At 42.7% G+C, this 27,789-nt stretch overlaps 1 protein-coding gene across 3 annotated transcripts; it reads left to right on the top strand.

The window, feature by feature from the left end:
- Positions 1-9,416: 9,416 nt before the first annotated feature.
- Positions 9,417-27,184, top strand: ASB9 (ankyrin repeat and SOCS box containing 9). 3 transcript variants are annotated; one of them, XM_050331960.1, is made up of 8 exons: positions 9,417-9,682; positions 16,917-16,996; positions 18,152-18,259; positions 18,968-19,118; positions 19,639-19,773; positions 20,695-20,886; positions 24,239-24,404; positions 25,630-27,184. In XM_050331960.1, exons 1-7 carry the CDS (start codon positions 9,589-9,591, stop codon positions 24,361-24,363), a joined length of 885 nt encoding a protein of 294 aa, XP_050187917.1. In that variant the 5' UTR covers positions 9,417-9,588; the 3' UTR covers positions 24,364-24,404; positions 25,630-27,184. The 3 variants fall into 3 exon arrangements, with proteins under 3 accessions (XP_050187917.1, XP_050187916.1, XP_050187918.1); XM_050331959.1 differs by having other exon boundaries at positions 25,572-27,184; XM_050331961.1 differs by lacking the exon at positions 20,695-20,886 and having other exon boundaries at positions 25,572-27,184.
- Positions 27,185-27,789: the final 605 nt, after the last annotated feature.

Below are 27,789 nucleotides of genomic sequence, written 5' to 3'. Positions count from 1 at the left end.
ACACTAGTGTTCCCATTTCATTCTATCTCCATCAGAATTTAAGTTAAAATATTTTTAAGGACATTGGCCCAGAGGCTCATCCTTTGCATACTATTTGTATCTCATTATCCTGCAGAGAGATGCTTGCTCTTACGCATTTCAGAAGGTGAGTTCCTGCTGCCTGTAGCCTGACATGTGTAAGAATACTTTGACTTTGTCCCAAGAGCTTTGTGCCTTTCATTAATGAGTATATGTCAAAGACCATTCATCCCCAAATATCCCAGAATGGCTTCTAATTAAGGAATGTGATAATTTTTCTTTGCTACTTGTACTTCCAGGGTCACTACAGATTTACAGCAAGGTATATATATGGAATATGGAATAAGGAAACATCTTGAATAATTACATGACTGAGGAATAGGTTTTTGGGGTTGGGAATTTCCAAGACTTCAATGAAAACTTTCTAAAATGATGCCAACAAGTAAAAGTAAAGCCAGCTTGTTCCCACAAGCAGGTTCCCACAGGCTGTTGGTGTAGAGAGGGCAAGAAATTTCCCCTTGAGCTGACACTGCTTTTTTTCTCGAAATGCTTTCCAGTTCTACACCCAAAGGGCTCCCCTCCCCCTTCACCCACTGTGGGAAACCAAGGTTGCAGGGCACCACAGCTGCTCTGCTGGGTGTCCAGTGGGGTGGCTCCTTGTTTGACATTTATTTAAGTCTTTGAGCTGAAATGACTTATGAGTCTGCTACTGACCCATTGTAAATGGATGAAAAATACCTGGGCTTTTCATGCTTGTACCAACTTGGGAAGAAACTTGGTTTTGCCGTTCACCATTAAATCACTTGTTAGGGATTTTTTTTTCTTTCCTGTTTTTCGTTTTGGTTTTGGGGGTTTTTTAGATGTGTCTCAAGCATGTGACTAAAAAGGTCCCTCCTTGGTACATTTTTACAGATAATTCTCTTTGCTGGTATAATTCTCTAGCAAAGTTTGTAATCAGAAGAAATGTTAAGCTGAGTGAGGGCTTGCTCCAGATCTTCAGGTGCCTGCCCCAATGCTGTCACAAGAAGAGGTGATGAGAAAATAATACCCACCTTTTTAAGATGGAGAATAAAATAGAGAACTCTTGTTTTGTGGTCAGCATGTACAAGACAGCTTCCAGATCTACTCTGAAGAGGGCAGATATGTGGAAAACTGTCCTTTCCACTGAGTCTGAGGAGATGTGAGGATGCAGGAGCATATGGGTCTGGCCCTCACTGCCTACCTTCAGCCCTGCCAGGGCAAGAGCTGCCTGCAGACCTTTCTCTCCCCACCACCAGCCAAAGGGCTGTCAGAGTCCTAGGGAGGCTCTGTGATTCCTGATTTGGGACATGGAGAATGATCCTGGGACCTGATGTGGAGTGGCCCACACACCAGGTTAGGTGCAGCCTTGGGAGAGGTTGGCTGGAGCCTGGCGTGCACCAGGGATGTCCCCACAGCTGTGGGCAGGGTAGGGTCAGGCAGCCCTGCTACACATTCTGATCTTTGTGCTTCAGGTAAGTCCTGCACTCTACATCAGTTTCCAGCGGTGGTTTCCCTTCTGCAGCAACATCATATATTCAGATAAATGGCCAAGCTGGATGTGTGGTAATATGACAAAAACTTGTATACTTATCAGTGTGCTCAGCTCATAATCCTTTAGGAAAGGAAACTCTTATTTTTACAATATCAGTATTGTGAATCAGCATCCGTCAGCTGTTTCAGAGGATTTCCAGCCTCATGCAAAACAAAAGCCAAGCTGTGCTTGGGAACAGCAAAGGAAACTTCTACCAAGGCACACTGCTGCTGCAGATGGCTGCTTATTGCAGTCCCAGCTTTGCATTTTCAACACAGAAAATATGGATAGCTTCTGATCTGAGCAGATAATCTGTCTAACACCAGGTGAGTGGATTTCTTGGAACTGAAGAAAATGTGTTCAGATCCTATGGGCTTGAATATTCCATATACCTTCTGCTACACTGCACCACATGCCATCTTGCAGGATCAGGGTAGGGAGACAAGTATGTTGTTCAGAGAAGGCTAGTAATTTCACCCACCATAGTAATATGCTAACAGTCTTTACCAAAAGAAAATGAGAGTGCCTGCTATGCCTGTGGGATGCTGGAGGAAACAGAACCAGATGCCGGGTTTGGGGACGTTTTCTCTGTCTGCCATTGTTACCCAAGCAGTTGAACTGGCAGTGTCACTTTCTGCAGCACATTTTTGGAAGCCAACAGAGGCCCAGTTTTGGACAAGAGTTTAAGAGATCATGGGCTAACTTCTGTGTAAAACCACAAATTGCATTTTGTAATGCAGTAGTGGCAAGGTGTTTGTAACTTTTCCCATGGGGAATTCCTGGAAATTCATGGCAGTGAGAACAGCTGGAATGTGCTGGCTGTTCCCATCACAAGGGTGAAAAGATGTGTCACATGAGGGAAATTTCTAGAGGTAAGCTCCAGCAAGGTCTGAAAAGCAACCTGTGAGTGTGGGTGGAAAAGCTTATTGCAGTGCAACGTGCTTGATAAGTAGTGAACATTTAACCCCAGTGAAACTGGGGAAGAGAAACACCAAACCCTTAATTAGATACCTCCATTCCATGAGCCTTTTTTCACTCTTCCATCTGCCTTTCCAATAGTCTCAGCTGTTACTGCTCTTGCCTCCTGGTACTGATAGGCAGTGGGAAAAGAGAACAACCAGGGGAAGACATGTTTTTTGGCAAGACCCTCCAGGAGCCTTTGGGCTTGGGAAGATGATTCATTTGCTGGCAGTCTGCATGCAGGGAATGTGCTCTGAATGGGACTTGCCACCATGAACGCTGCTTAGCAGGGCCAGCTCAGCTGACCTGGCTGAGAGCTTGCTTGTGGTGCATTTGGGTTTTCTCCACACTGTTCTAACCACTGGGATTAATGGAAAACTATAATAACTTTTTTTTTTCTAATGCAAATTGTTTTTCAGACCAAAATAATGTCTTTGCAGAAATAATTTTGCTTTCTTCAGAAATGGTTATTTTACATTGGAAAGTTTGGGAGCCAAAAAGATTTGCAGCAAACCAAAGAATTCCCACTGTTTTTCAAAACTAATAAGGGCAAGTTAGAAAAGATGAAGAAACAGAAATTAAAATCTGATCTATGACTGGATTTGGGTTTCACTTAAATTTAGTATTGGACAAGTCTACCTTACAGTTTGCCAAATGCTAGCAGACTGTGACAAAAAGACCCACCACAGCTCTCAAGTATTAGGTTGAGACTTTTGCTGTTACATCTATTGACTGCTTGCTGGTGTGTTTTTGTCACATGAGATATTTCACCACACTATTCACCTGGCAGTGTGGACAAACCATGACTGTAGCCCATGAGACAGGACAAAAAAATACCAAGAAAATTACTTTGAATCTTCAAAATTATTTGGAAAAAAACTCCAAAAAACAAACAACCCCACAAACAAACAAACAAACAATCAAACAAAAACATGCACACACACACAAAAGAACCAAAAAAACCCACAAAAAACCCAAAAACAACAACAACAACAAAAAAACCCACCACAACAACTAAAAACCAAAACAAACAACAACAAAACACAAGACAAAACAAAAAAAAACAAAACAAAAAAAACAACAACAACAACAACCAAACAAACAGAAAAAAAACCCCAAACCAAAAACCAAACAAACCAGCAACTTTCAAGGTTTGGATTGTTTTTGCCTGTACTATGGTGTGCATGTTTTAAATGTAATTCAGACAGCAAGGTCAAGATATATTTTGTAATATATGAAGATGTTTATGTAGGTGTTCACTGAGAGACAACTGGCACCAGATGGTCATAAATGGAGTGTTGCTGCTTTTCTCTCTGTGAGGAGAATGCCCCTAACCCTCTCTTTTCCACAAAGAAAATACAATAAACTTGTGTGCAAGCTCTCATGCAAAGTTTGTCCTTTCCCTGGGGAAACTTGGTGCTTCTGCACATCTGCAGTGAGTTAAAGCACAGATCCAGGTGCTACTGACACCAAGGTGTGTTTGCTGCTTTCTTCAGAGGTTTTTTTGCTTCAGTTCAGAGCCTCTCTTGTTAAGTAAAATGGCCATCCTGCAGAAGGGAATAATTACTTGCAGAGGTCTGCCTGGTCCCCAGTCAGGCAGATGGAATGTTTGCAAAGGGAAGTTTCTGTGAGGGTGAGAGGAAAGGAAATGAAAACATTTCATGTCAGAAAAACTGTAAGAGAAGGAAAGCCTCTGGAAGAAAGACTTGATTTGAGAAAAGGAAATAGGGGTAGAAGAACTGGACAATATTATTAATTTGTCCGAAGGGGAACTTCTTCACTCTGTGTCAGCTCAAAGACGTCACAGCAACTTTCCAAAGGAAACCCAGGTACCTCCGGAAATGACACCAGTGATTTAGCACTCCTGTGGGCAAGCTCTGTCAGATTTAACTGCTGTGACTTAAAACATGGCTGTCCCAGATATTTGTCTTGCTCATTGGCTGGAAATTACTGCCTTAGAGGAGAATGTGGCATATGCTAGTGTCTCAGGGCTCAAGTTTGCAGGCTGGAGAACTGTTTGACTGGTTTTTGAACTGACATGAGGGGCTATGTAGTAAGACACAGTGGCATCAGTTTGTGGCCAGTGCTGCCATCCCTTGTTTAAAAGATATTGGGTAATCTCTGCTGAAAGTGAGGAGCCAGGCAGGGAGCGACATCTTAGGCTGATGCAGTTTAATCTGTCTGAACTGTCTGTCAAAACCCTCCTTTCTGAGGTGTAGGCACTCCAAAGTCAAGGTTTTGTAGTTCAGACAGTGGGCAATGCTGGCCTTCATCTGCACTGAAGACATTTCACCCTGAGGCACCCACAGGCTGTGCAGAACAAAGTGCATGACAGCACCGAGGGGTGATCAGAGCTGGGACACTTGGCTGTGAATTTGCCATGTTTCTAAGGTGGGTTTCAGCTGATTGTACGACACACCTACATCTTTGGTCTTCATTAAGGGTTTCTTTTTAGAGTCAGTGAAGGCTTACTGTAAAGGCCCAATTCGTGTTCTCTCAGAGCAGACATTTACAACACGTAAGATGAACCATGATCTGAAAATGGCCATATTTCTTCATTAGCTCTAAGGAAAAGCTAGGATTTCTGGCTCCAATTCTGAAGTTAAATTGAACAAATCCTAAGGTTTTGTGTCCAATTTTCCAAACATTTTCTGTAACTCTGTGGTTTTCATCCTCAGAAACCAATGCTGAATTTGCTTGCCAAGACAAATTTACCAGCACTGCATTTTCACTTTTGCAGAATATTTATGCTAATAAAAATAAAAATTGTTATACAATTGGTGTGCACAATTAAAAAACTGATTAGCAAGCGGAAGAAAAAATCAAGGTAGTAGAACATTTCACTGAATTACTTACAAAACTTAAATTTTGAAGAAGAATGCCAAAAGGTAATTCCATTTATAAGATACACTGTAAATAGAAAAAGTAATATTAAGTGTCATAGGTTCCACTTCACTGTGCACTTTTATCCACTGAGGATGTTTGCATTTGAATAATAGTGAAGTGATTTCTCCAACCTGGCCTTGAACACTTCCAGGAATAAGACATCCACGATCTCCCTGGACAACCTATTCTAGTGCTTCACCACACTCTGAGTAAAGAATTTCTTCCTAATGTCTAATCTAAATCTGCCCTCTTTCATTTTAAATCCTTTCCCCCTTTACCACTATCTGCCTATTTAAAATGTCCCTCTGCCTCTTTTTTATAAGCTCCCTTTAGGTACTGGAAGGCTGCTATAAGATCTCCCCAGAGCCTTCTCTTCATGCAGAACATCCCCAGCTCTCTCAGCTGGTACATGTGTTATAATGAAGGACTTAGGAGCCTCACATGCTGATTTCCTCCCTGCCCATACTGTTGTGGGGAAAATCAGCACAAATAGAAAGGAAAGCAATGGTGAAATGCATAAAAATTTAGATATTTCTTTCTTTTTCACTCTTTTCTCTGTGTGATTAATTATCTCTTGTGCCTCTACTACAAACTCAGTTAGTAGAATTTAAAACTAGACTCCTTACAACTGTAAAAAGTACCTACCTTGTTAATGTATGTGACACAGAAAATTGTTGAAAGATGAAATCTGGCCAAACAGAAGACAATTCTTCAATGAGATGATGTGCATGTGCTAGAAAGAGGCTTGTGGTGGGCTCCACAAAGGACAAATTCAAAGGGTGGGGAAACACAGGAACCTGCATTTTCACAAACTGTGAGAAAAAAATTTATGGAGCTATGATTTGAAAAATAAGGTCTTACTCACCATGGGTGAGGACCACAAAAGCATTAGCAGAAATGGCAAAACCTGGGAAGTGTGCTGGCAATATCATTCGAAACGAGAGAACAGGAGCCATTGTTTCCTTCAGTTCTTTGGGGTCAGCTTGAAACCAAGTAGACCATCTTGTCCCTTAACAAGTGCAGATAAAACTGCACTGTTCTGGGTGTTGGCAAAGGCATTCACTTCTAATAGGGCCCTCAGCAGGTAGTTTTCCTGGCCTTCCACCATGTGATGTGAGAAACTTGGTTTTAAATAAAACGGGTAGGAGATGTAATTTTATATATATATATATATATATAGTGTATATATATACAGACCTACACACACAGGGATGGAAATGTATATACATATCTTTCTCTATCTATATATCTATCTATATATATACACATACACATAGTATGAAATGAATCCCTGATGTGGGCAGAGCTCCCTGCCCCACCTAAATCCTAATGGTCAAAGGGACCTGTACTGGCATCCCCCTGCACTGTCCTAACCCTGCAAAGATATCTGTGCAAGAGTAGCAATGTAAAGGGGTCAGGCAGGGCACGTGGGAGATGGAACCATGCTGTCCCAGGTACTGCAGCATTTCTTCCAAAAGTAGGCTCTACTCCACTCTGTGCATAGAGGTAATAATCTCATCTCATCACTTATCAGTTCCCTGAATGTCCTACCTAATGGATCAACACAGTCTATGTCTGTAGGGCCTTTAGGACACAATGATAGGTGTATTTTGAAATGGCTACATGCCAGGTAAGGTCCCTTTTCTCCAGTTTGTCCGTAGAGAAGTAGGGTTTTGTAACATAAGAATTTCCACGCTGGACAAAGATGTGAGAATCATCGCAGAAACTGAAGATGCTCTGACTAAGCAAAGGCTTCAGGACCAGGCAGGGGACAGGTGTCCAACTACTCGGGAACATACCAAGACCTAAAGGAGGAATCATGTCCAAAAAGTGAAATTACAGAGTGTGATCCTGTAGCCCTGAAAGGAGCCACAATTCTGAGGAAATAGATGTGGCGATTGGATCCTGTGCTTGCTGTAACTTTGTCCGGGTCTCCTCCTCTCTAGTAGTGGCAAAGGACAAGTGTGATCAAACAAGAAATTCCTTTTTTGAACCCTATGTCTATTTACTCCATGAAATACAAACACATGTCCGGGATCAGGATAAAGCATACCTGTGGGATACCAGCCTGCTGTGGGGATCTCAGAGGCCCCCTTTCAGAAAGGGAGATGAAGGGTAGGGATGTCTGCTTCCATGGGGAGGGATGCAGGCTCATTGGCCCTGTTAGATGCTCTGTGCAACCTTACCAGCCTCCAGGAAGATCAGGGAACATCTCATCTGTCAAAGCACAGGTTTGTGTAACACAATGTGACCAAAATATATGAAACCAATAACAGATTATTAAAGTGATTACCCTATCAGTAACAGCAGGTCTCTCAGGTCAAAGCATGAAATGGCCAAAGTCTCCCTGTCTATGGGTGACTAGGAACTAGGGGATTTCTGTCTCGTAGAATCCTCCTTACTATGGTTGAATTTAAAGCTCTTAGCTAATGCATCTTCACTTATAACCCTATCATTGCACATTTGGATGCATATGCTGATTCCTTTTTAGTGGTGGAATTGCTGACATGTTTGTTAATATTGCTAAAGATATGATTATACATAACATTTGGCAACCAAGCCACTAAATTCAAGTAACACCAAATGGGAAAATTAGTTTTTCCACTCCTTTTACATGTTAATCAACAAAATTGATACAACACTTTCTCTGTTTACACACTTTTCCCTCAACAGTTGTAATGTGGAAATTTCAATGAGTAGGACACAAATGTAATTTCCAATCAGACTGAAGTGTCAGCTTGCATCTAGCATGCAGGGCCAAATCCAGGAGGCAAGAGATTTTCAGCAGGGAGAGCCATGGAAAGGGCTGGTCCTGTCCTCACCCTTATCTCATCAGCAGTTTTGCACCAGCCTGTGCCCAGGTTGCTTTCACAGATTTCCCACTGGCAAGTTTTGGGAATGATGTTCAGCTGCTGCTTGCACCTTTTAACATAGCTGATTATTTTTAAAGATATGGATAAAGAAATCCTAAATATGATTCCAAATCTCTTGCATGTGTTACGGGTACGATTAAAAATGAAACCAAGTTTCTTAGGCTCAGAATCAGTCTAGCATTAGCAGGTTTGAATTCCCAAATACACAAACACACTTTGCTCTAGCAGCCAGACAGAAAAAAAGAGGAAATATTTACATGGTTTAGACTTGTACATTGAAGTTCTGCCTAATTCCACTTGTGCACGAAAGGGCAAATATTCTGTGAAAGAAACAGGGTTTTGTGCCTGTAAATTATACAAATTTGGGAAAGAAAAAAACGTGCAAATCTCTGGTCTGAGAGAACAGAACTCTCACAAACAGACCCAGAGAAATGAGATGAAGGTCATCCTGAACAAATATTGCCCTTTTTTTGCGAGTAGACTCATGATGGCTTGTTTAGACTGAGAAATTGTTTAAAAATAAAAGGGCACTGCTTAGATACAAAACTCCCGGTGTGACAGCAAGTCAGTAAAATCAACTGAATAGGAGAAAAACACAGGAGCCCACACAGGGCTGCAATTTCCACTCCACGCGGAGAGCACAGGGCCTCCAGTGGGAAGTGTGGCTCCCCAGACATGTGGTTTCAATATCTGTAGAATATGCAGTGATCACTGCTGTGCAGCAGGCGATCAGCTCGCCCTTTCTTTCATCCTGTCAGGGCTTGGCAGATAGGACGGGTGGTTTTGAACAGCGTGTTGTGCGCAGGGAGGTGCTCAGCAAAGTTTCCCGCACACAACTTTCCCGGGGAGCAGCGCAGAGCTGCGTGCACTCGTGTCTCTGTTGGTTCTCTTTGCAAATCCCCTGCGGGCAGAGTTTGCTCAACTAGTTGAACTAGCTCTTTCTGCCTTGTTTTTTTGGCAAACTAAGAATTTCCTTCCTGATAAAAACTGAGTGCGGGCGCCCCGATTGGGTGCCGTGTTGGAGAGGATGTGACATCAGGCACATCTCTCGCTTTGCTGGATCGCTGGCTGCCGACCAGGGCAGCTGCTTCGTTAAATTCTAACCCAGGTACTCGAGTTTCTGCACGGAGCGCTGCCGGCACCGTGGCCCGGGCTGCTGCAAAGCCTGTTTGACTCATGCGTGCGGAGTCTGCTTCATAGATCATTCTGACCGCTGGGGGCTCACCGGGGACCATGGAATTTGAACTCTGGAGACGAACCACAAAGTGAAAAAACAGAAATTGGACAGACAGAGCTGAGATGGATGATGAGAGAACAAATCAAAATGCCATCAAATTGCAAGGAGCTGGAGGCCAGGCGTCTGCAATGTCTCCATCAAACCCACTGATGAGGGGTAAGTAGCGCTCCTGCCTCACCACAAACCTTCAGCTCTGCCGGAGGTGGCAAAGGACAGGGTCAGGCTGCAGTGATGTGCTGCTCCCTACGTCCAGCTTCAACAGGTCCAGTCAGTCCCACAAAATGCTGTCATGCCTTTGCCCTTTGGAAGGGATTTTTAAAAAGCTATTTCTACTTCACACTGAAATTTTGATTGGTTTTTCTGTGTATCGTAGAAAAGGGTATTTGATTCTGTACTGCAGTTTGTACAACCAGAAACAAATACAGCACTTGAACCACAGCACATTGAAAAACAAGTGGCAATGTGGCATATTTGACTTAAATTAGTGCCAGGTGGAAGCTTAGCACTGGCTCCGTTCTTCTTTTCTTTTTCTTTCTTTTCATCTCCTTTTTCCTTACTTTCATCTTTTCTTTTCTCCTTCTGATTATTTTAATTTTTATCTTTCTTCTTCTTTTTCCTTTTTTTTCTTTATTGTATCCTTTGTCCTTTTCTTTCAGATGAGCAGACCTAAGTGTTATTGTCCGGGCTGAGCCACCAACCCTTGTGGGTTCTTCTGCAATGGCATTGTGGTCAGTTGTGACCAATGCTGTTGTGGTCACATAACAGCAAACAATTATTCAGACAAATGGCCTCACTCTGATCATTGCTCTGTGGCTGGACCAGAGCCATTGAAAATATAGCATGGTGAGAAAAGACAAGTAATTTATAACTTCACATAACAGTTTAGCTGGATGTGTTCCACGTAGCTGTTTCTATGAAGTTATTCATCTAGTGGCAAGTGTAGAGGGAAAGAGGCAAATAAAGAAAACGTGACTTTACACTGTCCTCACTCCTCCTGGGCTGTTCAGGATGCTTCCATTCATACCAAATTGAAAGTTAAGACCATAAAACCACAATGCACAGCTGATCAGTCTGTGTGCTGTGTAGTCTGCCTGTCCTCGTGTGTGTTGTATGTGTGCATCGTGAGGCTGGGATGGGAGGGAAGGGACAGTGATGTTATTAAGAGTATGAATTGAACCAGGACCACGCTGGAGATGAGCTCCAGCAAAATGGAGGCTGGAAGGAGGGGATCCCCTTGTGGCACACTGCTGGACACAGATCATTTGGTCCTTTGAAAATCAAAGGGTTCAGTCCATTCCTCTTGTGTTTGCCTGTCAATAAGCTCTGCTGGCAACTTTCAGCCGGAATGTATTTGGCCCAGGCAACGTATATCACGAACTTTAAGGGACGGTCTTTGTATATGAAAAATACCATTTTTAATGCTGTTCTGTGTAATGCCTTTGTGTCTGCAAATACATATGCAAGGGCATACCTTCACTGAAAGGACTTCAAACCCCTTTCAAGCTGCCCCACACGTGACAAGTGTGGAAGGAAACCAGCCAGGGACAGGCACGGAGGGTGCAACGCCCTCCATTTGGTCAGAAGCTGGAAGGAATAACTTCTACCATCATTACAAAAAACAGTGCTCTAGAAAGATCCAGTGAAAGCTCTGTTGTCCACAGGGAGCAGTCAGAATTTGCGTGGTTATATGGTTATTACTATAAGACTCCCTCTGTATACACCACCCTGCCAGTATCATGTGCCCAGGTGATGGCAATGCAATCAAATATGGCCAGGGGTTTAATGTGACCTCTGGGCTGGCTGGGATTTTCTGCAGTGAAAGGGGAGCTACTGAATGGCACTGAAATACAGTGGGATTTGGATGTCTAGATGCTGAACTATTGTCTTGGTAAGAGAAAAACAGTCTGGACCATACACCCAGAAGAAACTGCAGGATCTAAGGACTGGTGATATTCTCGGTTCTCTGTCTTTTCCGCCTTTATTTCTCTCCTGCCTTGCTTGGTCTGGGCAAAACACAACTGTTGTGTTCTACCTTGTACTCCATACTGAGGTGTGCTGCGCAAGTGGGAGCTTGTGGAATTGTGTTGTAGCTTGTGAGCCAGAACCTTTGAGAAGTTTGTTGTGGGAGTTGAGAGCTTATTGAAGTGTACTGTAAAAATTAAGGGCTTGTTTTGAGAAGTGTGTTGTAAAGTGTAAGCTGGCACTTTTTGAGTCTAAACAGTGGGCTCATTTCCAGAATTAAGGCAACTGTACAATAAAGCACAAGAGCTCCCTGATACATGATCTGGTGTATTTGTTCAGACTGGCAAGAATTTGCAACAGACATCATACTCCTGACTGGTGGGTCGTGACACTTGTCCAGAAGGCTGATGTGAGGGTCACTATCAGAGATGTCATTATAATGCAGGAAAGCTTCATCTACCACCTTCTTGTCATCTCTGAGGTGAAGGGCCTTGAGGAGAAGCCGTGTGAGGAGCGGCTGAGGTCCCTTGGTCTGTTCAGGCTGGAGGAGACTGAGGGGAGACCTCTTTGCAGTTACAACTTCCTCGTGAGGAGAAGAGGAGGGGCAGACACTGATCTCTTCTCTCTGGTGACCAGTGACAGGACCTGAGGGAATGGCCTGAAGTTGTGTCAGGGGAGGTTTAGGTTCGACATTGGGAAAAAATTCTTCACTCAGGGTGGTTGGGCACTTGAACAGGCTCCCCAGGGAAGTGAGCACAGCACCAATGTAGGGGAGCCCAGTTGGTTCTGGGCTCTCTGTAAGCTGAAATACCAAAGATGGAACTTCTACACCTGACAGAGGGTCAACCATGGACAGTAAGGACTGTAACACAGAATGAGTTTCCTGTCAAGAATGCTGACCTATTGTGTTCAGACATGTGTGGCTATGTGTCCAATCATGAGTTGTTATGTTAGTGGTAAACCAATGGTGCGTGTACATGTGCTATCTAGAACTGTATAAGTAGCTGCACTGTTGTAATAAAGTGAGCTGGTATCCTGAAGCCAGTATCCTGAAGCCATGTCATATCCTACCTCGACCGCGACACACCAAGCCTAACAGAGTTCAAGAAATGTTTGAATAATACTCTCACACACATGGTGTGATGCTTGGGTCTGTCCTGTGCAGGGCTAGGGGTTGGACTCGATGATCCTTGTGAGTCCCTTCCAACGCAGCACATTCTGTGATTCTATGATTCTGTAATTCTGTGATTGGGGTCTGACTCAGCTTGCCTGTGGACTAAGGTGGGTAAATTTCAAATTTTGGATGAAAAATCTTGTTTCTCTGTGAAAGAGCAGTGGTACATAATTTTGACAATCAGAAATCCTTGTTCCAGTGGCAGTACATACACTGAACACAGATGTGTCACCCATGTACAGAGGCCTTGCTGCTTCATGGGCAGCTCTGGTGGGCAGACTGTTTCGAACACTTTCCCAAAAATCATTAGTTCAGGACTTTGAAAGACCATGGCCAGATGGAACTGGCATTTGCTTAGGCCTTAATCAAATATAAATACTGATCATTTGTATTACTGACAGTGTGCCTCCTGTGCTGTGTAGAAGAGGGATATGAGGCATGAAAATCCACTGCAGCCTCCTTCCTCTTCCAGGCAAGAAACACACATTCCAACCGGGAGCTGGCAGAAAACAGAAATTTTGTCATTTGCCGAAAGGTGATGCCGTTGGTGCAGAAGTTGGGGAAATTTCCCTTCCCTTCCAGAGGACTTGCCTCCCTGGTGTTGCTTCAGGGTGGAGGTATTTGCTGCAGGTGGAAATAGGGCAGGAGAGACATCATCTTGGGGCCATGCAGTCACGGTTGCAGATAAGTACGCCATGGCAATTAGTCATCAGTCATCAGACCCCTCTTTGCAAGGTATCCGAGGCTGGTGTGGAGGACTCCATAGGACTCCACTTCCATTTAGAATAAAACTCTTGGTTCCTCTCAGTTATAGAATTCCCAGCTGGATTATGATATGTTAGCACATACCTCTTTATTTTCCACTACCATTTATTTTTGATGCTTATGTGTTCAATCTTTCAGTTCATTGTTACAACTTGGCAAAATTACAAGCTAATGGCCAGTCCACAAATGACTGGTCAGGTCTCTTTTTAGTTTCAGTAGAAACCTGTATTTTCTCAAACAAGGGCTGAATGGATAAAATCTGCACATAGATATGTCCCTCTTTGTAACCAGAATGCTGACATGATGTTATAACAAGTTGGTAGATTGCACAAACCCCTACCTGTATTTGTGTATCCAAAAAAAGATCAAGTTGCAGCTCATCAAACTTGTTCTTCAATCTAGATTTTTAGAATTTCTATAAACATACTTCCCTTACAACTCATGCAAATTGGGCAATGACATTAGTTTCTAGATGGGACAAAGCTTTTTAAAGACCCTGGAAACACAACCAACAGTAACACAGGCAGGACGAGCAAGAACAACAGCGCAGTCAGATAAGCATCAATTTGACACAGAGCAAAGTTATTTTAGTCAGTTAATACTGTGCTTTAATAATTGTAGCAGTTTGGCTATCCTTATGAGACCAGAACTGCAGCTTCTGGAATTGGCTGTCCATTTGCTAAAGCAAAAGGATGTTTGTGAACTCACTGAGACTATGTGTCTGTTGTGGGACACGGCCCGTGGAACATAGAAGGAGGAAGGCAGAGCTCAAATGAAGGTAATAACAAAAATTACACAATTCTTTAGAAGCTAATTCATAGACTCATAGTACAGTTTTGTTTTGAAGGTACCTTTAATGTCCCTGCAATGAGCGGGAAACCTTCCACCAGACCAGAATGCTCAGAGCCTTGTCCAACATGACCCTGAGTGTTTCCAGCGATGGGACATCTGCTGCCTCTCTGGGCAACTCATTCCAGTATTACACCACCCTCAGTGTAAGAATTTTCTTTCTTATGTCTAGTCTAAATCTAACCTCTTTTTGTTTTAAACCTTCTTCCCCTTGTCCTGTTACAACAGGCCCTGCTAAAAAGTTTCTCCTTATCTTTCTTATATGCCCCTTTAATTACTGAAAGGCTGCAGTGAGGTCTCCCCAGAGCCTTCTCTTCTCCAGGCTGAACAATCCTAAATCTCACAGCTTTTCCTTAGAGGAGAGGTGCTCCGTCCCTCTGATCATTTTTGAAGCTCTCCTCTGGACATGCTCCCACAGGTCTTTCCCATGCTGAGAACCCCAGTGCTGAACATAGTATTCCAGGTGGGATCTCATGAGAACATAGGGGCAGAATCCTGCTGGCCGTGCTGTTTCTGAGGTAGACGAGGATATGGTTGACATACTCCAGCCTGTAGGGATACCAGGTTTCACCCCAAGCGAAATGCAGCACCTTGCACTTGGCCTTGTGGGACCTCATGAAGTTTCCATAGGCCCACTTCTCTAGCTTCTCTGGGTCCCTCTGGATTGCATCCCATCCCTCAGGAGTTTCAACTGCACCACTCAGCTTGATGTCATCTGCAGACATGTTGAGGATGCACTCAGTCCCTCTCTCTATGGCTTGATGTAGACATTGAATAATGCTGGTCCCAGTGTGGATCCCTGAGGGACACCACTTGTCACTGATGTTCATTGGGACATTGAGCCATTGCTCACTACCCACTGAATGAGACACTCCAAACCAACTCCTCATTCATCAAACAGTCCACCCATCAAATCCATCTCTCTCAAATTAAGAGAGAAGGGTGTTGTGGCGAGTCATGTCAAAGGCCTTACAAAAGTCCATATAAATTACATCTGTAGCCCTTCCCTTGTCCACTGATTTAGTGACTCCCTTGCAGAAAACCACTAGGTTGGTCAGGCAACTGAAATACATCACCCAGATTTCCTGAGTTCATTCCTCTGCTCATTTCAAGTACTTAGAAGCATTGAGGTGGAAATGAAGTGGCTCAAAATATTGTATTGTTGTGGTAGAAATACTGTTTTGAACAACTCTAGACAAAGGTATTCCACAGTTTAAAAATAGTCTTGCAAGAATAACTATAAATCTATAGCAGACTTTTTGCAGCCACAATGCCAGCAAAAGTCACACCCCCTACCTAACATAGTTATGCAGGCAGAGATTTCTGTGTGATGAACAACATGTTTCAGATACCATCATCTTCATATGACCATTTGCGTAAGTGCAGACTTTTTCAATCTCAGATGCATTTTAAGTCTTACTATACTAGACCTCATCTTGTTTAAATTTGTGCTCCTTCACTGACCACACTTGAAGGTGAGAGAGCAATTGCCCAGCAGGCTGGGAAATGGTTGACACACGTGTCATCACCTCATTACAGCACACCGTGGCATAGTCACAAGGGGCAAGACATTGGTCATGAGAGGTTCAGCTCTCCCATGCATGCTCATACCTGAGACAAGATCTGTGAATCTTGTATAAGCAATGACATCATCATCTTATCTGTAAAAGTGATTTTAAAGAATTATGGTGGATTATTAGGATTTTTTTACTGAAGGTGGTCTTCTCACTGTTAAGTATTCCATTCCATATATATGGTCTAATATAATTCCTGAAAACCTCAGCAACTCGTCCAGCAAATCAATCATTGGAGTTGTCTCTGTAGTTAGTGGAAGGAGAGTGGGACATCTTCAGAGGGCAGCAAAATGTGTTTCCAAAAGAAGACAAGTGCCCCCTGGAAATGCTTCCCTTCCTTCCCAGGGGGAACCTGGGCTATTGACCTAGACCAGGCACTGGGTTTTGAGTTGGTGAATGCTGAAGGAGGTAAATGTCTCCCAGAGGGATTATTGCTGTCAGCTGGCTCTGAACGATAAAATCTGTAATACTGAAGATCTCCTATTAATATTTACGTGGTATGTATGTGTTGTACCTCACTTTGTGGTTTCAATAACACAGAAAACACAGCTATTACTTATAATGCACCACTCACACTAAACACCGAACACTGAAAGGCAAAATTAACAGGTAACACAATTTATCTCCGTGTACTTTGGTGCCTTCTGTTGCTAAGTATTGACTCTAGCCCAGCTCTGAGCAGGAGTAAAAAAGTCTGGGCAACCATACCCTCTTAAAAGTTCTTTTGAATTAATTGGTAAAATGTAATGAGTTCATGAAAGCAAAGGCACTGGAAATAATTTAAAGAGAGAGACAAGCTCAACCAGAATCAGATGATGTTCTGCAGATCCTTCTCCAATCTTCTAAAGGGGAGTACAGCTGCTCAGTGCAAACACAGGAGGAGTTAAAAACACACCCAGAGAGAAGTCATTCTCATCTGTCTCCCTCCCAGCAGCTGCTCCAAGGAAAGCCTGGCAGGTCAAATAAAAAAAGTAGAAGAGAGGTCACAGAGTTGACCTCTGTGTTGACCATAGTGTGCTAATGAAGTGGAGTTTCTAGCCTTTTTCTTGTCTTTCTCTTTATACAGACTTTGTTTCAGACTGGTCTCCTTTACATGAAGCCTCTATCCATGGGCGCCTGCTTACTGTGAAGAAACTCATTGACCAGGTACCCCTCCACTGGGCTGATGTTATCTCTGCTGTGTTTGTTCAGTGGTTGGATGCAGTCTGTGCTTTACTGTGAAATTTTCAGGGTGAGAAAATTATGTTGACCAGACTGAAGTGAAATCTGGATGTAACAGGGTTTTTCTTTCCCAGTTCCTTGCCCAGCACAAGCTCTGTGCACTGAGTTGATGACTCATTGAACTATCTGGGGTGATACTTTAATTCTGGTGCAAGTAATGGGAGCCTTGTTGCTGGGATCTCTGGATGGCTGAGGGATTCCCTCTGCAACTCCTGGGCCTGTGAGCAGCTTTTGGTGCCCCATTTGGGGGACAGCTCTGGACTCAGGAGCTCAACTTGTGTTGAGGCTTCAATTCAGCCACTCACAGATTTGTTTCTGAAGTGTCCGAGGGTATCCTGGGGTCCTGCTGCCGCAGAAGGATAGGGCTAGGGAGAAATGACTTCTGAATGTCACCATTTCATTTTTTGAAATCCTTGGATTTAGCTAGTGGAGGAGTTGATGGAAAGGGAGGAAGGGATATTGGACTCTTCCAGCTTAACCTTCTGAAGCCCTAAGATTGCCAGAAAGGAAAGATCTTGTAGAATCAAACCAGTGGTTTCTAATACAGGGCCTGGCTTTCCTTCAGTAGGTGCCTTGCTGTGAAGAGCAGAAAACATTTCAAGAGCATTTCAGGATTGGATCCAGTCAAACAACTGCAGACTCAGTGGGCAGGAGGTCAGAAGGCTTAAGCAGTGATACAAAAAGGCAGCAGTCATCACCCTGACAAGAACTTTAGTAGCAACTTTTCATATTTTTTTTAATTATTATTTATTTCATATTTTGCTTTTCATGGTGTACTAGAAACAATATCATGCTGAGTTCATAACAGGATGTCTGTGTTGTCCCATTGGACAGTCCACTACAGCTTTCTGTGCTGAGTAGCAGTGTGTAGAAGGAAAGACCTGTTGTATGCTATGCCAGTATCCACTCCAGCCAAACCATCACAGCCCCTTTGTCTGCTTACTTTTTGAGATAAAAAGCTACAGGCAGTTCAAGAACTCTGATTACATAAAGCTTTAAAGCCAAAAAGAGTTTGCTGTTGTTGTTTTGTATGGGCATTTTGGTAGCTGGTTGTCACGATTTTTTCTGTTATCTTATCAGGGGAGTGATGTTAATCTTGTTACAGCGGACCAGGTGTCTCCTCTCCATGAAGCCTGCCTAGGGGGTCATGCTGCTTGTGCCAGTGTCCTATTAAAACATGGTGCTCAGGTGAGTACAGGATGGACAGGCCATTGCCTCTAGTGTTAGTGTGTTGTATTACCCCATTTTAAAAAGGCCAAGTGATGCCATGGCAGCATATCACTGTGATTTACACTCTGTGCTTACCTCTGCTTAAGGTACTTATGTAAAATGCACTTCTTTATATAGCAGTCCAGAAAGCACAGACATAAACAACAGGTATTAACGTTCTTTAGATGAAGATGCAATGTTCTCATAATTTACAAGAACAAGGGGAAGTTCATCTTGCAAAGACTTTACAGTCTTGCAGCAGTTAAGGGTGTATTTCATTTTCTGCACAAATTAATCTCATTGGTATCAACATGCAGAGTCTCAAGTAGAGGTGTAGGACTGTTGGGATCAACTGATAATAAAATGGAAAGAAAATGGAAACAACATGCAAGTAAAAGGGTGAAATGACTGAAAAATGGGCACACATTTAACTTGGTAACTCCCAAGATATCCTGGAGTGGCACTGCCTTTTTTGCAGGAGAGACTTAGGTGCAGTTTAAAAAAGTAATTTTTTAGTGATCACGTTAATAAAAAGTCATAATCTTCAGAAGAACCAGGGAGTTTTGGCATGGAATTAAATAAAAAGTACTGAGAATCCTATTTTCTGATGAGAAACTGGATAATTGTCATCAATTTTGAAATAACAAGAAGACAAATAAAATACCTGATCGAGTTATTTTCCCCCAGGTGAATGGAGTGACTGTTGACTGGCACACTCCTTTGTTCAGTGCTTGTGTCAGTGGCAGTGTGGCTTGCTTGAATTTATTGCTGGAGCATGGAGCCAGCCTACACCCACCCTATGACTTGGCATCTCCCATCCATGAAGCTGCTAAGAGAGGTAACCCCACAGGCATCAGCCCTCCTTTCCAGGTTGCTAGCAGTGTGTTGAAGTGGAAGAGTGAGATAAAGAAGATAATGTTCTCAGTTTGGGTCATGTAAAATGCCCTGCTAGTTGAGGGGTGCAGTTCTTCCCACCCCTACTGGTTATCAAAGGCAGGACAGCTCAGCTGTCAGATCCTCTGACTTCACATGGTGACGATGCATTGTCCAAGTCAGCCACCTAAAATGTGGACATTTGAAAGAGAAGTCTGACTGTCTTCAAAAGCAGAGGAGAGAAACACAGAGGGATTAATTTAATCTTCAGTAGGCATCTGAAATGAGTCAGATAAAGTCAGATAAAATATGAGGCCTTTACCCTGTTTTGCTGAGTGTGGCTTCTGTAGCTCCTGTTCTCCAGGCTGGATACACTGGAATGGATGAAAGTATTACACTACCACCTTTTGACAAAACATTGAATCTTTGCCAAACTACCCCATTGCAATAGAGAATTTGCTGACTCTTCCTTTATCCCTTTTAAGGTCACGTGCAATGTGTTGAACTCCTTGTGTTCCATGGGCTAAATATAGATCACAACATCAAGCATCTGGGTACTCCACTTTATGTAGCTTGTGAGAACCAGCAAGTGAACTGTGCCAAGAAGCTACTTGAGTCAGGTAAAAAGAAAACTAAAGAATGGGGTACTTTTGTTTCCTGCAACATCTATCTTTGGATTATCTTAGCATCAAAGGTTTAGGAAACCTCCTGCCTTGGGACCTGGAGAGGTTTCACTCCTAATGGCAATCCTGGATTGAATGTGGTAGCAGGGCGACCAGGGTCTTCTTGGCCCAGGAACTCAACTTTACAGCTCCCAACAAAATGATGGGTGATTCTGGATTTCACATGACTGATGGTGCCTGGACCTCTTTTCTCTTGAAGTCAAATAGAACTTAATCTAAATGTTTGGCTATTGTTTTCTTTTTTTTCTGAGTTTGTTTTTTGCTGCCTCCTATATATGGGAATATGTACTATAAAAACATTATAAATGGTTTTGAATTAGTTCTGCAGCTCACCCTTCTTAGGGTGTTTTAGGAACCATTATTCCAGAGTAACGGAGGAATTATCACCAGGGATGCTTATGCCCTCTTCTACCAAGGGCCTCTAGAACTTTTCCATCCTTACATTTTTTTCCCCAACAGATACTTTGGCATTTGGAAATTCCACCAGCTTAAGCCTCCAGTACATAGCATGTTGAAACCCTGCATGTATATTGAGGGTAGGGGATTAAAGGTGGGACATAAGTGGAACTATGCCTTTGTCCTGCTTCAAGATATCCACGAGCTGCGCTGTGGATGAAGGACTTCCACATGCACCATCCCTCTAGGATCATTTCCTCAGTCACAACCCCACTGCTCCTCAATCAGCATGAGTTGAGCATGTGCAAGTTTTAGTACCAAGCCCAAGCACAAAGTAATCCACCTCTGCCTGGATGCTACATCATTTATGTGTTATTCGGAGCAGTAGCAGCTCGTGCAGTGAATGGAAATAGGCTACTGTATATTCTTTGTCATTATTCTTTGTCATCTCTTGGTGTTCAGGAGCAAATGTGAACAGTGGCAAGGGCCTGGACTCCCCTCTGCACATGGCTGCCAGGAATTGCAGTGTGGAGCTGGTGACGCTGCTGATGGACTTTGGAGCAGACATTTGGGTGAAGAATGCTGATAACAAGAGGCCGATGGAGCTGGTCCCACCTGGCAGTCCTGTGGGCCAACTATTCCTGCAGAGAGAAGGTGCCCCTTAGAGCTAGTTTTATTTAGGGAAAAACTATGCAGGCTGTTGCAAAAGGCTATGCTATTCTAGGCTACTAACACCAGAAAACTTTGAATAACTAAGCTTGCTTCTGTTCCCTGGCAGAGGGACACTGTTTTCTAGTGCCAGAATATAGTGGGTCACTAACAGTGGTCATGTTAAGAACAATAACCCATTTTGAACCTTTGGATTGTGAATTTACTGCATCGGGGAGCAATCTTATGGAGCTTGCAATATAATGAGTAACAGAGTTTAGGGTGAAAAAAACAAGCAAAACACTCCTTAGAAATGAATGGTAGCTTTTTCTCATTACATAAAACACTGAAGTTAGGGAGAATCTCTCAGTTTCTTTGTGTCTGAAATGGGAGTAGAGCCAGGAGTGTTCTCTGGAGCAAAGGCAGGCAGCAAACCACCTCTGATGGTAGTTGAGGATAACTAGTGAGAGCGAGGACTGGCATCTTTGATTATACAGTTTTGTGCCAGATATTGGTCTCAGCACAAATGTATAAATGCAAATTTGCAACCAGAAAAATTTTAATGCATGTGATACTAAAAAAAAAAAGTATATTGAAGAACTTATTTTCTAGTTCTTTGTGCTAAACTTTGATTCTTGGAACAAATTCTTACATAGATGCAAAATTATCTTTAAAATGAAAGACTATGTTAAATTTTTTTGTGAACATTAAGGAAAATTGCACAGGAATGATATAATGAATATATATATTCATATATAGATACAATGAATATATATATTCATATATATATTTATATAAATATATATATCTGTATTTAAACACCGGGCTTCTTTTAAAGACCAACATTATATGCTGAATAATCCAGCAGTATAATCATAAACTTTAGGAAGTGTCTATTTTGTACCTGTAAATTAAATCCTTCCAACTAATTTTATTTTATTGATTATGAACTCTTTAATGAATTATGGTGAAAAATGTTACTTGCCATTCTACTCATTTTTGTACTTATCTTCTTTAGATTTTCTCTCAGTCACCAAGCTATACACATTACTAATTAATCTGGATTTTCATTGTTTTAAACAAGCTGGTGATGGTGTGGTCCATGAGTTTATTGTACTAGTTACATGTTGATGTGATTGTTGCCATGGAGACACTTACACTAAGGTAGAATTGGAATAACAAAATGATGAATCAGGCCCTGGTTGAAATAGTAACATGAAAATAGTAGCATGGAAGCCACTGTGCTGTCCATGTTACGCATAAGCAACGGATATTTGGTTTCCCAGCCTAATCTGTGGTGCACAGAGCAGTGCTCTTTCTGAGTTCCAATCCCTGCTCCGCTTGACTCCTGACTCCCATGGCTGCTGTGTGTGTCCTGTTTATTTGAGATAGAAAAACAGGCACACCCTGTGGAGCTGGCCTGAGAAACTCTGCTGACAGCTCAGGCAGTAAGGAACTTTTCTAAGTGAAACTCAGCAATCAAAATCAGAAATGATAAATACCTGAATGGATTTTTTCTGTGTAATAGTGTTTTGCTGATGTTCTCCAACATGCCCTTCTCTGAGTAGGGTCATGCGTGAAGGACAGCTGATATCTGACTTCTTTAGCTGGCTGAATGATTGCAATCTGGAAGAGTGGTGTAAATACTACGCGTCTTGTTTCACAGAGGGGTTTGGAAATGTGCTGTTGGGATCATTCACCCTGCCAGCCCCACGGCCCCTCAGCAGCAGCTGCTGTTCCCCTGCCCTGCTCCCACACATGGCTCCTGTCCCCCTACATCCCCCAGAGATTCTGGGGAGTTGAAGCCCCCAGCCCACGGCCAGGCAGTCTGCAGGGAGTGTGTTGGTGAGTGTGCTGACCCAGTTGCTCTCCCAGAACTAGCCCAGAGCAGATGCAGTACATGTTGTGGTTTCCCTTCCCACACCTTCACCATGCTTCTGGACCACCTCACACTCTACTTGCATTGCAGGGAGGGTCCTAAGTGTGGGTGGGAGAATTTGCTAATGATCCAAAAAGTGAACTGTGTTTTTGAAGAGTATGCTTGTGCTTGCTAAATATTTTCCAGTGTAGTGTCATGGTTTGTGTTATGATAAGTCTTCATGTTTTAGGTTTGGCTGCTTTTTCTTTTAATGGAAGCTTTTTTTTTTTTTTTTCAGTGGGAGGTTTATAGTCACACCATTTATCTTTGGGATCAGAATGGTCAAGTACAAGTACACTGTGATAGTGCAATAGCCAGTTTAACTCTCCCCATATCGGCTTGCCTTCTGTTGTACCCAAGAACAGGGTAACTGAGTCATATGCTGACTCCTAGGAGAAGGGTGCAGCCCTTTGCACAGTCTTTCGGTAGCACAGCAGTTTTCAGCCTTGGAGAGCTGGTGGAAATGTGATGTCCTGCATGAGGGAAGTCTCAAAAGCTGATCAAAGCTGTGACCTCACTGCATTTTTGCTGTAGATTCCCTTCCTGCCCAATGCACCCGATTCTTCCAGCACTAACACTTCAGCTCTCAGAGCACTGCTATCGCAGCAGCCAAGCAGGCAGGCACTGGAAGTGGCAACTAAATTGTCCCCTCACAGCTCACTTACCTCCCTCTTGCTTTCTGCAGTGTCTCTTCTTATCTCCTCCCCACTCCCAGCATCCAGCCCCCACATCCGTGCCTGTCCTTCTTACCTGCCTTCCCGCAGTCCTCCACCACCCTCCACACTTGTGGCCCCTGTGCAAATGATGCTCTGGGGGGCTGAACACTGACAGGTACAACAGTTAAAACTTCACACAGGATCTACCTCTTCCTGAAAAGGATAAGAGACCCACATAAGTGTATAATGTGTGTTCAATAAGTGTATTATACTTAGATTTTTAAAAAAGTGACAAAGATTCTTCAGCAGGTCTTGCATTTGTCAATATGGGACCGGTTAATCTGGAAGTTTAGATAAAGGATTATGTAGTGTTTCTTTTGCTGTGTGTTTGTCACTGTTACGAAGTACGTCTCAAGAAAGCAGAGGACTGAAAATTTGGATCTCATGGGGGGAATGAGGGGAAGGAAGGACTTTTAAGATAGTATCAATCATCTGAGACAACACAAACTGCTTCAGACTCGTGCAGCTTAAAAGGAAAGGCTGATGCTGCTGATGCTAATTGTAACTGTGTAATGACAGAGTGGATTAGTCCTGGGCTGGATTGCTAGTGGGCTGATGTCCTTTGGTGGGTGCAAATTTGGCTTTTCATTGCAGAGTGTGAAAACCTGATGAGAGGTGGGTTACAGGAGGTGGGGGGAGCAGTGATGCACAGCTGCTGTTTCAGCTTTATAATTTTGACACTGTAAATCCATGTGTGTAACTTTTTCCCTGGCTCTTTCTCCAGGGCCACTGTCCTTGATGCAGTTGTGCCGCCTGTGCATCAGGAGGTGCTTTGGATACAAACAGCATCAAAAAATAACTGAACTTCTCCTCCCGGACGAGCTGAAACATTTCCTTCTCCACATTTGAGCCTTTAATATTCAAAATGGTGCCTTTAATAACACAGCAAGGTTTGTTGACTCTTTTTTCATCACTAGTGTTGCCAGTGTCTGCAATGTTAATTTATGGCAGTTTCTGATCTCTAGTAAAGCCTGGGTCCAAGAAGCACAGGACTGACTGACTTGCTCTGTCCTCACTGCTGCCACTCCCACCAAACCCATAATTTGGAAAGAAGCAATCCTGCATGTTTGCATGGGTAGATCTTGGAAATGTGACTTGAGAACCCCCTTGAAAGCATAGAAAATTAACATTTTAAAACAGATCTCCTGATTCTCTGGCACAGTTTCAGAGGTCTTGTGGTTGACAACCCCCAGCTCAGCACTAACAGCACGTCACTCATATGTTAGGCACACTAAGGAGTAAGCAGAGCTCACGAGCCTGTCATCTGTGAGGGCTGAACCCACACCAGTGTATGGGTAAGGGAAGGGAACCCAACTGAACCTATCTGCCAAACAAGGGTGGCCCTCTGACAGAAGTTATTTATTTTCCAAGGATATCACACTGCAGACAGATAAGCAGCAACCAACAATCATCTGCATTTATGCCAGCATCTGAAATAGGCATTTCTACCATGACAGCAAGTAGGTCAGTGCTGATGGCAGCTTCCTACAGTGCAATAATAGTGAAGGAAAAGTTTTTAATTATCCATTAAAATCACTTATTCCTGATACTTTGAGACATAAGAGAGCTATTCTTCAGAACTACACATTTTGTCCTTGTAGCTTATTATTTTTCAAGGACACAGGCTAACAGGCTATCAGTTGCCAGCATTGAGTGCCTCCTTTTTTTGCCCTGAAAATTAGGTAATATTTCCTAAGCATTTTTCAGTGTACATTGGAAAAACAACAGCTTCTATCTCCTGTCCCCACTCAAGAAAAGAGATCATCTTAAGAGCGAGATAATTTTTTTTTTCTTGGAGAATTGCTACCTCATTCATAGCATTTTCCATGGGAGTGGTAATAATAACACCTCCAGTGTGTGGTCATAAAACAAACAATGAAAATACTGAAATTAAAATCCATCCCAAAATAAAAGAATAGTCGACAATTTCTGCCCCCTGTTCAGTTGCTGAGCAGCTGACTCAGTGTATATATGTGGTTCTTATTCCACTGAGGTCCTAAGAACACATATTCCCTCCAGCTAAACTTTAACACTGAGCATTTTTCTTTCCCTTTCAGAAACAAGTCCTGCTGCCACACACCAAAGATCAGCTCTGACCACTCTGTGCTCTCTCAGGTGCTCCCCTGGAAATATCAGCTGCCTGATACTTGTGGAAGCAATGATGAGGAGACTTCAGCTCTTCTTCCCTCTTGAGCTGTGAACCTCTTGAGCTTACCCTGTTCCCTCTTGAACTGTGAACCGTGGTGCATCTGCATCACCTGAAAGCAGCAGTGTACCCAGTGCCTCCCGTGAGGGGCTGCCACCACATGTTCCCTGTGTTGGAGGAGCAGGCCACGTACTTTGGTGCTTCTGGAGATCATTTTCTTTTTCATTTCACTGTGGAGACTCCGTAAGAGTGGGCTGGGTGTGCAAAAAGTATGATGACATTGTTAACACTCTCAGTGACATATGCAGAGTCCTCATCTCATAAGTGGAGAGACTGGCAGCCTTCAGACACACCAAAGCTTATTTTGATGTTTACCACTGTGCCAGTGTGTGTGGTGCCAGCCTTCCTTTCACGTATGGGAAGTTAAAGAGGAGGGATCAAATGCTACCTTGGATGCTGGTATTTGATTGTAAATTACAATTCAGATCCTTGTCTGGACAACATCACTGCTGGCTGTAGGTATCCAGTGTCGATACCTTTGTGCTGATCAAACACAGCACAGCTCTGTTGGTTTTATGGGACACTAAATCATACCCTAATGGGACAAAATGACAAAATCAGTTATATCTGTAACTACTCTGGTGATAGAGACACCTGGAAATGTTCACTTATCTGACTCAATTCGTCACACATATTTGAGCCATGCAAAAATTAACTGGCTAGTTTAAGATAGCCTTCTAAATTATTTTCCTCCTGCTGGGGAAGAAAAATAGACATCTGTCTTCACAGAGGTTGAATAAACCTATTCATGATGAAGGCAGAATAAACCTATTCATGAAAATAAAGGCATCTTGGATGGGAAAGGTGGATCCTTCTAAAATCAGTATCTTAACCTGAATCCCCTGTTAAAGCTGAACAGGCAGAGAACGGACAATGAACTGGTGCTTAAATTTTGAAGATTAAAGTGTGAAGAATCCCTGCTTTGGTGACACATTGGAAAGCTGAAGATTCATCTTATTATCTTTGAAATGATGGAGAAACATTCTTTTTACATACCAATTTTGTCTTTTACCTTTAGACATCTTATTTTGTAACTTCAGTTACATGGATTTATAGCAGTAATACCAGGAGAAAACTGATCTGAGAATGTGGTGAGAGTGTTGCTTCCAATTTGTTTTGCGTCTGGAAATTTCATGATATGACTCTGTTTACTTGAATTTTCTCTGACCAAGTGAAATTAGGATGAATTCTGTATGCTCAGCTTGTATCATCTTATCATGTTTGCTTATTTATTTTCATATGAACTGTGATCAACACTGGTGAATTATGTCTTTATGCATCAACACTTATCCGATTATAAACTATAAAAGTTGTACAGGATGCAAACTGAATAAGCTCATTATAGGTGAGGTTTGAATTTTTTTTTTCTATATTTGAAACCATTCCAAATGTAATGCAGAACTTGAATGATTGTCAGGAATATATTCTATCAGATTCTTTCCTATAGTTCTGATAGCAGTTTAATAGTAGCTAAGCTTCAGTTTTGTAGGCTATTTTCCCAAAAATAAATGATTTATACTATTTTGTGTGTTTTTGTTTTCACTCATTTTTAAAATGATAGCCCTAATTTTGTGGATCGTCTGATACTGTGGGACTTTGAACTGAATTCTAACTGTTTGCAATCCTAAATACAGGCAGGTAGTGTACAGAATAGTTCCCTCAAATAGAGCAATATCAAAGATATTACTAAAAGGCAAATACTGTGCAAAGAATGCATTTTGCTGATGTCCAGGTGGAGCTGGGCTCTGGCAATTCCTTTTGTGCTGACTTGAGGGTTAGTGAAAAGAAGACAGAGATTACACAGAGTAGGAAAAGATGTGAATTAAGTTGGTCCTTGTCTAAACTAAAGTTTGTTTTGACTTTTTTTTTTAACTGATTTTCATCAATTTTCTCCTGCCTCAGCAAAAGGCACACGTAATGTTCTGGGTGCCATTGTGTGTGCCTACACTACAGGAACCCTTTAATGGATGTGAGGGTGTGGAGATCCCTGTGTGGTCATAAGTCCAGCAAGTGTCTGTCAGTGCCTATTGGGTACACTGTAGGGCTGGAGAGATGTGGAGGGGCAGTAA

The sequence above is a fragment of the Myiozetetes cayanensis genome, unplaced genomic scaffold (genome assembly GCF_022539395.1).
Source record: "Myiozetetes cayanensis isolate MyiCay16 unplaced genomic scaffold, myiCay2020 scf5-8, whole genome shotgun sequence".
Taxonomy (NCBI): domain Eukaryota; kingdom Metazoa; phylum Chordata; class Aves; order Passeriformes; family Tyrannidae; genus Myiozetetes; species Myiozetetes cayanensis.
The sequence above is the reverse complement of the archived record's forward strand: the minus strand, read 5'-3'. Positions and strand labels throughout refer to the sequence as shown.